The 13,334-nt window shown below is 36.4% G+C and overlaps 1 protein-coding gene across 2 annotated transcripts; it reads left to right on the top strand.

The window, feature by feature from the left end:
• The first annotated feature begins 3,844 nt into the window (after positions 1–3,844).
• Positions 3,845–11,225, top strand: LOC148835809 (transmembrane protein 182-like). Of its 2 annotated transcripts, XM_088913264.1 has the most exons (5): positions 3,845–4,061; positions 5,634–5,754; positions 7,801–7,899; positions 8,284–8,421; positions 9,526–11,225. In XM_088913264.1, exons 1-5 carry the CDS (start codon positions 3,903–3,905, stop codon positions 9,747–9,749), a joined length of 741 nt encoding a protein of 246 aa, XP_088769390.1. In that variant the 5' UTR covers positions 3,845–3,902; the 3' UTR covers positions 9,750–11,225. The 2 variants fall into 2 exon arrangements, with proteins under 2 accessions (XP_088769390.1, XP_088769391.1); XM_088913265.1 differs by lacking the exon at positions 7,801–7,899.
• The last annotated feature ends 2,109 nt before the right edge of the window (positions 11,226–13,334 follow it).

The raw sequence follows: 13,334 nt of genomic DNA, 5'->3' as shown, positions 1-13,334 counted from the left end.
CCGTTTTATCCTTTAATTCTATTGCGCCGTCGTGTCCCGTATTTTACAACGCAATGTGGAAGTGGTACAGTCCAGTTGTGTTTTTGTTGACGTGGGTGGCAAGGCTACAGAGGCGGCGGATTTGAAAACAGAGGGCTCTTCCCAAACAAGAGCAGATTCCGAGTCCCAAGGTGTCGTCAATACAGCTTTCGTGTTCTTGTATCTTGTCTTGTGCCTCTGCAATTCTCATGATACTTTGGTTCTGTCGAGGTCTAGAATTGGAACTCGCCCTTCCAACTTCGATTTCAATTGCGAAAAAAAAAGCTTTGTTCGGATTTCGTCGCGCGAGTACATTGATTAAGCACTGCGAGGATTGCTTGTGTTTTATTTATTTTTTTCCCTCCCAACACAGTGTAGAAAGATGCTTTTAAAACAAAAAATAAAAACGCTTTCGTCCAGCTTTATCAATTCAAGCAATATTTTCATCATGCATTCCCCTGAAGCCTAAATAAACGATACTTCCTAATGCAAACCACCATAAAAACAGCAAAAATAGTAGCTAAATAATCTTGTTCTCCGACCCTGAGAGGAAGTATATAGACACTGCAGTGAGGAAGAGCTGTGAGTAAACAGTACGGACAGACTAGGACAAATTGTATAATACAGGGGCAGGATGGCTTCTTACACTATTAGGGGAGAGGGAAGAGAGTCGGTGATGTTGATTTTATCTGCATTGGCAAAACTGTAATTTATCAGTCATAACAATAAAACTTGTTAAATTTGAAAATTTAATGGGACTGAGGTTTCTGACACTGGCTAAGGGAAAGGGGGTTATAGAGAGGTCAAGGGTTACTATGTTTTTTGTACAGGCAAAAGGGCAGAGGGATGATTAATTTTGTATGGTTTCCCTATTTTGTGGCTCCCCTCTGAATATTGTCTGAAGCTGTTTTTATGGTACTTATAAAAATGCAGGAAAATCTGTTTTGGTCAGTAGACCTAATAAGGACATTACTGTTGTTGATTAGTGTTTCCTTTAATTCCCTATGTTTTAGAGGTCTCTCTGCAGCACCTGCTCTGAAAGCATGGGGACAATTGCACCTACAGTAATTAAAAAATCCAACAAGTAATCATTTTGCTAAGGAAATTGGGTTCTTAATGGTTCATACAGTATATAATATATAATTTTATAAATTATAATAATATTGCATACAAATGGGGGTTACGAAAATGGTGAAAATAAGGAATTGGCTGGGGGGCTTAGACAATAAGTAAAATAAATATTCATAACACCCAACTTGTAAGTGATTTCTCCATAATATATACTGTACCTGAGCCGTTAGTACTGTATAATTAGAGGCATGTGAATTCTTTATTCTCTGGCACAGGTTTGGTGAAAAGAGCAATAATTCAGGCGTACTTGGATAAATAAATGTTGAAAAAGGACAATACAAACACTACAATACACCACTACACACAACAAAACATACAACACACAAATTACTATATATACAGAATGTACAAAAACACATTTCAGATTTTCTAATCACCCAGAAAATCAGACTGCTACTAAGCATTGAACTCTTAAATAATGCCCACAGAAGCCACAATAAGAGATAAGCTGCCTCCTTAATAAATGCAATACAACCTGTAGTTAAATCTCTCTCTCTGCAAACCAGGATGCCACAAAATAAAGGGAGAGTCTATTTCCCTATTCTAGAAATGCTCCCACAAGCAGGAAAGACTTCTCTAACCGAGGTATCTTCTACCCAGGAAACCCAAGTTCCCTAAAAACTCAGAATAGCAAGCTCTCTCTCGCAAGGTTCAGATATTTAGCCCCAATCAGGGTTTGTCTGGATGATCATGAAGTAGGGTCTGGCCTGGCGCAAGATTCAGGTTCCAACTCCTCCTGTCTGGAGATCTGACCTTCTTTCTCCTCCTTTTACTCTCTTCTCTCTCTTCCACTGTCTTCTTGTCCTTCCATTCTTCTCTCTTTCTTCTCTATTGTCTAAATATGGTCTTATATGGTGTCCTTCTGGGCTGCTCATTGTGAGTCATTTACCTACAACTTAATTAAGTGGGTACACCAAAGTAAACTTTCCAATTGCTTTTCATCAGAGGATCCCACACATCTCAACAAACTTCCCCTCTGCTTTGAAGCTGGAAGTGTCAGGTGTCACACACTTTAGCTACAAGAGACACTTCCTAGTGACCTACTCTATAACTGTAACAATATATATTAATTCTATATGATATAATTCATCATTAAAGTACTATCCTAAAATTAAGTGACCAACCAACACCTCTTCCAGCAGCAACCTTAGTTTTTCCCAGGAGGTCTCCCATGCAGGTACTGTCCAGGCTCACACCTGCTTCACCTCAGTGAATTACCGGTTGTAAATTGCAGGGTGATATACAGTAGCTGCTGACAATTGTGGCATTTGTTTTTGGAATCCCTCCTGCACCCTATCTTCAGCTGTGTGACCCCTTGTTTAACTCGGCGCTCTGCAGGAGGAGGCTGGTCCTTGTCCTATGGCCAGATGTGCCCTCAGCCAAGCAGGTTAAGCCAGTTATTAATGTGTGTCAACGTACATTTTTCAGTACATTTCATTCTCGGGTGTTGTTATTCATCGTGAAAGATGTGTTGGTTGTGTTAACTGGAGCTCCCGTAGGCGTGTGTTTGTGCCTGTCCTGTCTAGGGTGTAAGCCTGTGCCTGTACTTTCACATTACTATGTTTATTAACCTGTGCTTTTCTTTAGCCCGAGCTAAATGCACCACCTTCTTGATAATTAGTTTCCTTTTGCAGAAATGTGACAACTGCTCCAAGTATTATGGCTTTTATTTCAGTGTTTAAATACTTAAGCACTAAAATTACAGATACACAACACAGACTATTTTTTATATAGGTATATACAGGTAGATAGTATATAGTATATAGATAGTATAGATAGATAGTATAGAGTACTAAAACTTCTTTTATGATTGATGTACATACAGTATATTTCTAGATATACTTTTACCACAATATGATTTGGGTGGGTTTATAAATTTCCATGGATTGGTGAACCAGTAGATGTATTTATTATAATGTTCATTCATTTTTCATATTTCAAAGCCAAGCAGACCTTTGCTTGGCAAAAAAAGTTAAAAACTATAACTTAACTTAAAATATGATTTTATTTTCATGAAGGTTTTTGTTTCAGTATACCCAGTGCACATCCTCATTATCTGCATACCTCTGAAATAAAAAAAATATCTTTAAAAAGTATCTGTGTATATATGTGTACTTTATTGTACTGTAAATATCAGAAATATTGTTATTAAATTAAACCTTTCCCAACAGGTTAGAATGGGAGCTTCCAGCTCCAGGTTCCTCAGTTCAGAATCCAGGTTTTCCATGTAACTTTAATTTGTGTACAGCTATAACCTCTGGAGAAGGAACACCTCAGTCAAGTTAAACATTAACTGGTTGCATTCAACATTTCTGCCAAGTGAAGAGCTGGAAGAGACTGTAAGGAAACTTGGAAAACATGTTGGATTCTGAATCCTGAGGATTGGATTCGAAAACCCCTGTTCATAACACATTAATAAGATTAGTGGGCTTATTTTTATATTTGTTTTCAATAAGGTCATAACCTTTGCTAGTTATCACAGGTACTTACTTAGGATTGGTATGTACAGTAGGAGGGTTTGACTGCTGAAGTATTTTAGAGTGATTCCACTTTCAGAGTGGCTGTAGAGGCCAGTTGCCAGTTATTTTTGTGTTTCACCACACCCCTAAGGAGAAAGGATCTTCAATCAATATCCAAAAATAGATGGACAGTACCATTTGGCAGCCCAAGCACATGAAAGTTACTGCAACAGGAACTTAGAGATCCTTCCGACAGAAGATAGAAAGCAGAGGAGGAGGTCAAAGCTGACAGCTATGAAGCTCAGTGTTGCCTTGTTCTTTGCTGGTTTTTTTGGTGCTTTGGGTGCAGTATTCTTCTTGGCGTCATTTGGGACAGATTACTGGCTCTTAGTATCTGAAACCTGTTCATCTAACCAGACTGGGAAAAAAACATTAAATGGCGCTCCTATTGAGGTGTGTGATAATTTATTTTTTTGGGGGGAGGAGGATTCTGAGTTAACTGATTATTTGGAACAACTTTAACTTACTTTAGGCATGCTGTGTCTGTTAAGTAAAGATATTTAAAAAAAATGTAAATTTGTAATGACATAATTTTGTTATTTTGTTAACATTGAGCAAATGCTTAAATCGTTTAATAATAAATATAGGATTAATTTTACTTGTAATGACTCATGTAAAATGTCAGTGAAAACGTAAAAAATTTGAAATTATTTTAAATTATTTGAAATTAATTAAAATATTACACAGTAAAATGAAACATTGAAAAGGCCATAAATGCTGACCACAGTATTCTCCATGAGTTTATTTGCTAGAAATGGTTTAAAATACTGGTTGTGATAAACATGGTAATCACTATATGGCAGTTACCTAAAAAGTCCATTAAAATTGTGAATAATGATATACAGTATACATCCTGTCCCTGTAGTAAGTAACCATTGCTCTAAAAATATACATGTATTCTTAAGTATTTAAAGTAATAAATACTTCTGTAAGGTGATCCAGTGTGTTTCTGACAGGGACTTCTGCTCTGGGGTTAAAGCATTGGTTATAATATCGCTCAATTTTTGAACATCAAAATCTTAATTCAACCCTTATAAAGTAAGACAGCCTTGTGAAGTACTTTTATAAATATCCCCTAAGTGGAATATCTGTGAAAATTAATATTTTTCCAAGAATTAAACAATGTATGTACATGTAATCATTATTAAATTGTTATATCTATAATTATATTAACATCTTTATTAAGATGGCAAAATTGTACAATTTGGAATAATCTGACACCTATATGCTTTGTACAAGTCACTATTCTTCTAGTGAGGTTCAAAATGAATTAGCCATAGCTGTCTGGCGCAACACCACCACACAGTAATGTAAAATGTAATTCATGAAATGTACAGTAATTCATTCCAGTGTAGAGAGAATGAAAAAAATTACAACAGCTGCAATCTGAGTGTATACTGGGCAGCCTCGCCTGCTGATCTCTCTGGATGAATAGACACAGCTATTCCAGATATTTGTTTATGCCTTTACTGCCTTATACTGTTCATGTTCATATATGACAGTATTTGAACCCTCCATTTGTTAGTCTCCCATTAACATTGGGCAGAGCAGTGACAATGTGGCTAAGGATCAGTGCCTGTGGCTGGAAGGTTGCTGGTTCAAATCTTGTGACCAACAGAGGAATCCTACTCCGTTGGGCCCCTGAGCAAGGCCCTTAACCCCAACTGCTCCAGGGGTGCCGTATAAATGGTTGACCCTGCACTCTGACCCCAAGCTTCTCTCTCCCCATCTGTGTGCCTGTGTCTCTCATGGAGAGCAAGCTGGCTTATGCGAAAAGACACATTTCTATTGCAAGATATTGTATATGGCTAATAAAGTGATCTTAACATTAGAAGAGAAAAGTTGTGGACAAGAAAAACTTTGGCTGTCTCTATCCAAACTCCAACAATAACCAAGGAGGGTCATAATGAGCAGAAAGGTGTAAGTTAAGATGATTTGAACATACTTTGTTGTTCCTTTGTTTAGCGTGGAGATGGGATGATTTCACAGAAGGACACAGATACTACGTTTTACCATGAGGGATTCTTTTGGCGATGCAGTTTTGGTGGGAAAATGGCAGAGGACAACATGTGGAAGTTCTGGTTCAGTAAGTAATCTTTACCAGTGTGATCATAATGGTACCTGCAATTTGTTAGAGTTGGTTATTAAAAAGCTTGCCAAAGCTTTATAAATATACTCCTCGCCCTATTAATGAATTCATTTTTACTTTTAGCCTTCTTTACTGCTTGGCAAAAATAATTTAATACAAGCTGCGCTATCTTTTATTTGCCTGTAGGTTTTTGGTTATATTTTTAAAGAGAAGAACTGGGCTTTGTAAATAATTTTATGTGTTCATATTTGTCTGCTGAAGCCACTGCCAATGGCAATTGATTTTCTTCAACAGAAATTGGTTTAATTTAAGAACAAATAAAATGCCCATGCAAAAAAAACAACAACTGATGAGCTTAAGACAATGTTTAAGGCAAGAGGTTTCAAATATTGCCACAAATGAAGTCATTGTAAAATATAAAAACAATGAGTTTCAGTTGAGATGTTTACCAAGCTGCAGCTGAACGTACAGGTAAACCTAGATGATCAAAGAGAGGTTTCTTATGAATTAATCTGGTTAGTCATAATAAAGAATAATTATCCAATACACAGAAACTGCATAATAAGACAAGACAAGTGAAAAAGGAGATAGGACACAATAAGGAGGAAATGGAAGGAAAACTGAGAGAAACACCATCACTCTTCGCTTCCTTTAAGCTTGTGCCGTGAAAGAGGACCTGTCCTGACTGGTCTTGGAGACAAGATTTAGGTTAAGTAATTTGAACCTTGATATAAAGAACTTGCTGTCCTATTTATTTTATGCAATTCAGATTTCCTTTTTTGTGGAATCCTGGGGTCAAAATTGTTCTCCTCCTGGTACATAATTAGAATAGGAAGATTGATTCCCATTCATTTGTGAGCATCTGTGTTGGAGAGAAGGAAGATTTAGAGCTGGGTCATATGTATAATGTAGGACATAGTGCATTTCTGTTGTTGGCCTGTGAAGACATTGCATAGGGTTTCAGGTTACAGGGCATTCTGTGTTTTCAGGGTCTGTAGAATGTAGGCCTCTGAGATGGATAGTTTTTATTTAGTGTAGCTGGTATACTGTATATGCTTTTGTTCAGGACAAAAGGAGTTAACACTCTTCTGTTTTTTTATTCTTTTATAATCAGCATTACCAAACTAGGGTATTAATTTTGAAAGTTCACATAGAGGTGAAACTCACTCACAGAATTGTGCTGAACACAACTTTATATATACACTATATAGGGACAATTTTACAATATATAATAAAAAATCCAAATATTTACTATGGAGTACCTCCTTTGTAGGATTTTTAATTGAAAGTATCAAAGTTTTAGTTTATCTGCAATTTAGCATGAAGTATTGTTAGCCAGGGTAGCTCATTTTGATGATCAAATACTAACATGGATACAAAATTCAAATTTTGCATAACCAAGTGAAGCCCAAGTGAGAAAGGAAAAAATAAATACAGGTCCTACCTTCTAGAAGATAGGTGTTCCTAATACACAAAGAAATGGAATTTGTGAATTTATGGATTGTAGGAAAAATTAACTGAAAACAAATGGAATTTGACTGACTTCAACAGGGTAAAATCTCCCTACTTCTGTAGCTCATGAAAAAGATTATGCCTTTGTGAAATAACTGAAGTTCTCATGATATTTTCTCATGTTAAAGAACTGCTAACAACCAAATTAGCACAATTGAATGAAATGGCCACCTCTCATTTGTAATTTTCTTTACGCTGTATAGCTTTTTAAAAGGAATAATCTGTGAATAGTGCTAATTTTTAGAGATTCATGTACATCGAAGGAATATCTGCATGCTTTGCCTACTGTCCTGTAAAGGCTACTCCTTATTTATGGACAAATACAATCAAAGCATTCTGCCCTTGTCCAGTGTCACATGTCATGGAAACCAAGCACATGATATAGAATAGTTCAACTAGCTATGTGTCATTCCATGTTCTTTTATTGGTATATGGTATGATTTCATGATCATACTGTATGCACACTGCATGTAGATTAAGCCTCATTTGTTCGTATGAAGGGAAATAATATAATTTTTTGTTCTTTCCCAGCCAACCAGCCACCTTCAAAGGTCTGTACACATGCCTACCTCTTCCCATTTCCTGTTCCTACACAGTCTCACAACTCCACGGCCTATGACACTGCTGTCAGTAAGTACTATGAGCCGAATTAAGTTCTCTGCAACTCCATACATATAAAACTTACAATAATTTAAGACTGTAATATTAAGCTGCAATTGTTAAAAGAGAATGAAGAAGAAAATATAAAAAAAAGAGATAGGATTTTTTTTCAGATGGCATAAATTTAGATGGTATACATAATTGTTATTACAATTTGCTGGTAGGAGGACCCAAGTGAGAAAATTGCTACCTGAAAAAAAAACTAAAAAAGGTAACACTGTAGCCGAAAGTTTCTTGCCTTTCATGGGAGGAACGGTGAAATCATATTTGGCATAAAATGCCTGATGAGTCAGTCTCGGCTCTCTTAGTTGTTATATCAAGACTCTCAGTATGGGGCACATTTTTCTCTTGCAGTCTACCGAGGGTTCTGGAGTGTATTCATGCTCATTGGAGTGGCTGCTGTAATAATGGGGGGCTTCATCATCATCTGTGCTGCTCCATTTGCCAGCCATAAGCTTTACAAAGCAGGAGGGGGCCTCTTTTTAACTGCTGGTAAGTCACAGTACTTGCACGGCTAGCGGACTCTTTCTTGTTTTATAATTTATGATAAATCTGCTAGCATTCAAGCTGTAATTGTTAAGTGTACAATTTGTCCTTTTTTCTTGAAGAATGTGAAAATCTGCTAATTGCAAAGTGATGCTGATAGTCTCTGTATTACTTTCAGACCCCATGCAGGATAACAAAATCTGTTATGTCAATGACTCAGTTAATAATTCCAATTATTCAGAGCTTGTGGGACTTGCCTCCCATATTCTACTTTTCTAGTACATATTCTAGTACAAAACTCAGAAGAAATAGCTAGAACTGTAGTTTAGTTTGCCACTTTGTCTCACATTGTAGCCACCTGTAGTCAACTAAAGACACCTGTGTATGGGGCTGACTTCATGCCTTTAGTTTGGCTCTGACTGGTGGTTAAATGTGTTTCTTGAATTAGATAGTGAAAGGACAGAGGCGGTTCTATAGGTAAATGCGCTTGGTTAGTAATCCAGGTGAGGTCTTGACTGACTGAAGAAAAGTTTATTTGGTTGGTGTGGTGTTATGAGGAAGACGTTATTCAGAGGTTCCACTGTCTGTGCCAGAACAGCAAAGGGAGTTCCTGTTGCAGTAGGATTCCATCTAGTCCCACACAGCCACCAATGTCCAGCAGCTATAAAACAGGACCAAACAGACATGGATAAAATCTCACCTGTACTGGCTGTGTGTTTTTGTGATGATTTTCTTTTTCTTCTCCACTAAGAAGCAAAGGGAGGTTAATCAGTCATATGAAATATAAAGACCTTTTGCCATTGCTTGTTCAGACGCATAAAAAAGTCTAATTTTCAACCCTACTGGACATCGAGGCTCTCTGTGGGGAAATCTGAGAGTTATCTGTCTGTCCTTATCCTCTTTTGTCCTTCACCCTTTTCTCTTGTTGTAGTAATACATTACTGGTTACGAGCTCAACTTGTTTTGTAATCAATATCACAAATGCACTTAGAGGCAAAAATATGTTTAACTTAACTCAATGAAGTGGGAAATATACACCCTGTCTCCCATTCGAGTTTGGGATGTTTATTAGCCATTGAATGCATCTAACTAAGTTTAATTTTTTTGCAGGGATGTTCTTCCTAGCAGTCATCATCATGTATGTCGTCTGGGTCCATGGGTTAGAAGGGGTGACTGAGTACACTGTTCAGAAGGAGTCCCATTGCAGAGACTTTCACATCAACATCAGATATGGCTTGTCCTTCATGTTTGCTCCAGTGGGCGTTTTCTTTTGCTTACTGGCTGGTCTGCTTTTCCTTTTAATAGGTCGTACAGTGCAAATGCATTACAACTAATCACAAAGATCTGCAGGTAACACGCACATACTGTATGAGCACTGACTGTGGATATTTCTTCTCGATGTTCATACATCATGGCATGAAAAAATTGAATCATGACAGGTTAGGGATCATCTGATGAAGTGTGGCTACACATACTGTGTACAGTACATTGCCTCTGGTTATTGTAAATGAAGTCTTATTACATTAAATAGTAATAAGTGGTTGAATGCTTTGTTAAAATAATTTAGATACGTAAATGAAACATGTCTGTTTCAATGTTAAACAGATTAGTGTTACCTGTTATACATTATATTTATACACAGCACAGGGAATATTAAATAAATAATACATTTCTATCATTTGATGTAATAATGTGTTACACAACATTTCAGTAACATGAAAAAGATCATAATTAAGATGAAATTTTGTTACACTTCTCTTCAAAATCTTTCAAATTTGCTGCAATCATTAATATCTACTTAATTTGCAAAAATAGCAGCACAGTATTTGTGATATGTTTGATGCACAAAACTAGCTTTGAAATGGATTTATTCACATTTCTTTTAAACAATAGGGCATGGTACCTGTAACAGTGCCACTACTCTTTCCTATATCTTAATGGTATATGGACATTATTATATTATTCAGAATAGTATAATAATGCAGTGATAACAATACACTGTGGCACCAGACCTTCCTGCTTCGTTTTGGATTCACCACTGTGCTGCTAGTGAGTTTTTCCATGCACGTTTTAAAATTTGAGTGACTTTTAAAACGTTTATTTTTGTTTCAATTTAGATTCAGAAAATGAAAAAGAGTTCACTGCAGTGAATTGGGGGTAGAATGTGTTGAAAAGACTTTCAAGGTACTTCTGTATAATCACATCTCATTTGGTATGTAGCCAAAAAACATCAGCTCACTGTACAATTCAGTAAACAGAACTATAGAAGTGCTAAGGATCCTTGAGTCCAATTATGCCTTTGTTTTGTTCGATGCAGCATATGATTAAATAGGTTTCAGTTTTCAGAATTTTCAGTTATCAAAGGGCTGTTTCTTGTATTTGCCTCCTTCCAGGACAGGGCTAGGTAACCTTGTTTCAGGTCCTCCCTTTCATAGTGGTGATCTTCAGTGACTTCAGCCAGATCTTCAGAAGTGTGGCTTGTATCAAAATCCTGCAGTGGAATGCATTAAACAGAAGCACTAAGGTTACCAAACTCTGTTTTGGATGTCTGTACTGTGTGTAAGAGGTAGATGTTATATGGTGTTCTTTACAATCTTTGTATTAAATATTAAATATGGCAGTAAATGACCAGACTTCAGACTACTAAATGTAACAATGTTACTTAAATGACTTATATTAATATTAGTGAATCCTCTGTTTTCTCTTGATTAGCAAAAGGGTTCAAATTCTGGAAATTCAGGTTTCTTTTTTCTGTGTAAAGTGATTTAATACTGCTATGTTAAAGTTGCCATTAAAATGTTATTTGAAAACGTTTTATTGGTCACTTCTTACATATGTACAAATATTCAGGTAGGCAGTGATGGTTGGATATTTTCATCTCATTGGTTTATTGTATTGTGTATTGGTGGAGCTAATTTTACCTAGGTCATTTCTGTCTGTTACCATCTCTTAAATTGGGTTTTCTCTCCCTGAGAGAAAAACGCGCTCAAGTCTGACATGTTAGTGAGTAGTGAGGTCCCAGCAAAGCTTGTTGTTGTCAACATTCATGTAATTCCCTTGATTCCACATGCAGTAATAGAAGACTACCCCATCTCTGTCAGCATTAGGTTAATTTTTATCTTTTTATTTCTAGTGTTGTTAGTTGACACCCTTGTCCAGTGTGACTTATAACGCATATACTGTACAGTATAATAGTTACAACAGGTAAGTGACAATCATGTGTAATAAGTTATCAAATAAAACACAAGTTCAGCACACACTACATGTTCAATGCAAGAAGGGATGCTCAGCAAAATGAAGTAATAAGAGTTAAAACAGTATACAGATAGTGAAGATACAGTACTAAGAATCTGAAGATACTAAGTAAATGAAGGCAGTCATGTAGTCCACATCCACATTGAACAGAATCAATAAGCAATTCTCACTTCCAGTTTGAGAGTCAAGAATGTACAGTATTAAAAAATAATATTCAGATTTAAGAGATCACACCTGATGTTTAAGATGACATGTCTTGAGCAGGTGCTGAAAGGTGGCTGGAAGGTTGAGCTCTTATATTACTACTCTTTGAACTGTCTTCCTAAAGACAGCATTAACCAGATGGTGAATGAAAATCCTACACAGAACCAGAACAAAAGAAAATACATACTACTCTTTGATTTGAAGAGATTGACTTAGAGGAAACATTAATTGTGGTGATGAGAGTGCCAGTACTTCTGTCAGAGAAATTATTTTTAACTTATTCTTCTCTACATAAGCAGCACCCTTCAGCTGCTTTGGACAATAATTTAGAAAACTCGTTATTTATTGGGCATGTCTATCAGGTCTTCCCCTACAACAGAACAGGTGCAAAAGTCACAAATTACTTTAACTACAGAATCAAAGGGGACCATTAGAAAGACTGTATTGTACAAACTCAGAGTGGAATCTGTCAGGCACCATGCAATGTTTAATAACCAAGGGGTCTGAATCTCTTACACACACAGCACCTCCTACATCATAGTGTCTCTGGGGCTTGGGTTTTGGAAATTGTAGTCTAGTCTGCAGCAGCAAAATGGTTTTCCTCAAAGTGCACTGTCCTCATCCCAGTCCTCCCCCGGCCCTGCTTTGTGTAGTTTCTGAGATCTGATGAGAATAGGCTACAAGGCGGTAAACCCAGATGTGATATGAATGGAAAAATAAATCAAACACGTTAGGCAATGATGTCAATGTTGGGTTTAAAAAGAAAAGCCTGCATGAGAGAATTGAGAATCAAGTGAAACTTTTTTTAACCTGAGTCAGTTTGAGGCAGGTCTCATAGAGTTCTGTCATTCAGTCTAAAACAACTGAATACTGTGAAGCAGCTGTCTGGACTGCTGTCTGTAGCTATAATGTTACACATAACTGTGACAGACCTTGTGCTTGCTTGGCAGCTATTTTAAAGTCGGCACATATCAACATATCAACTTACCTTGTAGCTAAACTGAGATAGTTCAGTAGTCATAGGATTCATGAGAAGATTCTTCCTTTATAATAATATATACAGACAGCCCAATATATAGGTTTTCCACTACATCAATTAAAATAATTTTTTCTCAGATTATTAAATTTATTTTCAGAAAGATTATTTTATTACCATGGTTTTTTTATACTTATTATATTGTGCCCTTCATGACACACTGATGGCAGTATGCCATTTTTATTAAAACAGAAACATCATACACACAAGAATGCAGATTTTAATATGATAAAAGATTACAAGAATTACAAGATAGACTATAAACATACAGTACTATTGCTGTTCAGTTACATATATCTGAAAAATGATGAATAAGCCATCTCAATAAGTCTATTTCAGAACAGCAGATATTGTGGTATTGAAACAGATTCTTATTAAGGTCACTAACGATTTACTGATAACTACTATTATTAGTCAATAATTA

The sequence above is a fragment of the Atractosteus spatula genome, chromosome 4 (assembly GCF_055471065.1).
Source record: "Atractosteus spatula isolate fAtrSpa1 chromosome 4, fAtrSpa1.hap1, whole genome shotgun sequence".
Taxonomy (NCBI): domain Eukaryota; kingdom Metazoa; phylum Chordata; class Actinopteri; order Semionotiformes; family Lepisosteidae; genus Atractosteus; species Atractosteus spatula.
Note: the sequence above shows the minus strand (reverse complement) of the source record. Positions and strands in the feature narration are given on the sequence as shown.

Bases quoted from the DNA above. Each gene is read 5' to 3' on its own strand.
- LOC148835809 (XM_088913264.1), top strand. From the start codon at position 3,903: ATGAAGCTCAGTGTTGCCTTGTTCTTTGCTGGTTTTTTTGGTGCTTTG. The intron at 5,755-7,800 runs GTAAGTAATCTT...GTTCTTTCCCAG, and splicing joins CATGTGGAAGTTCTGGTTCA to CCAACCAGCCACCTTCAAAG. The intron at 8,422-9,525 runs GTAAGTCACAGT...ATTTTTTTGCAG, and splicing joins GGGCCTCTTTTTAACTGCTG to GGATGTTCTTCCTAGCAGTC.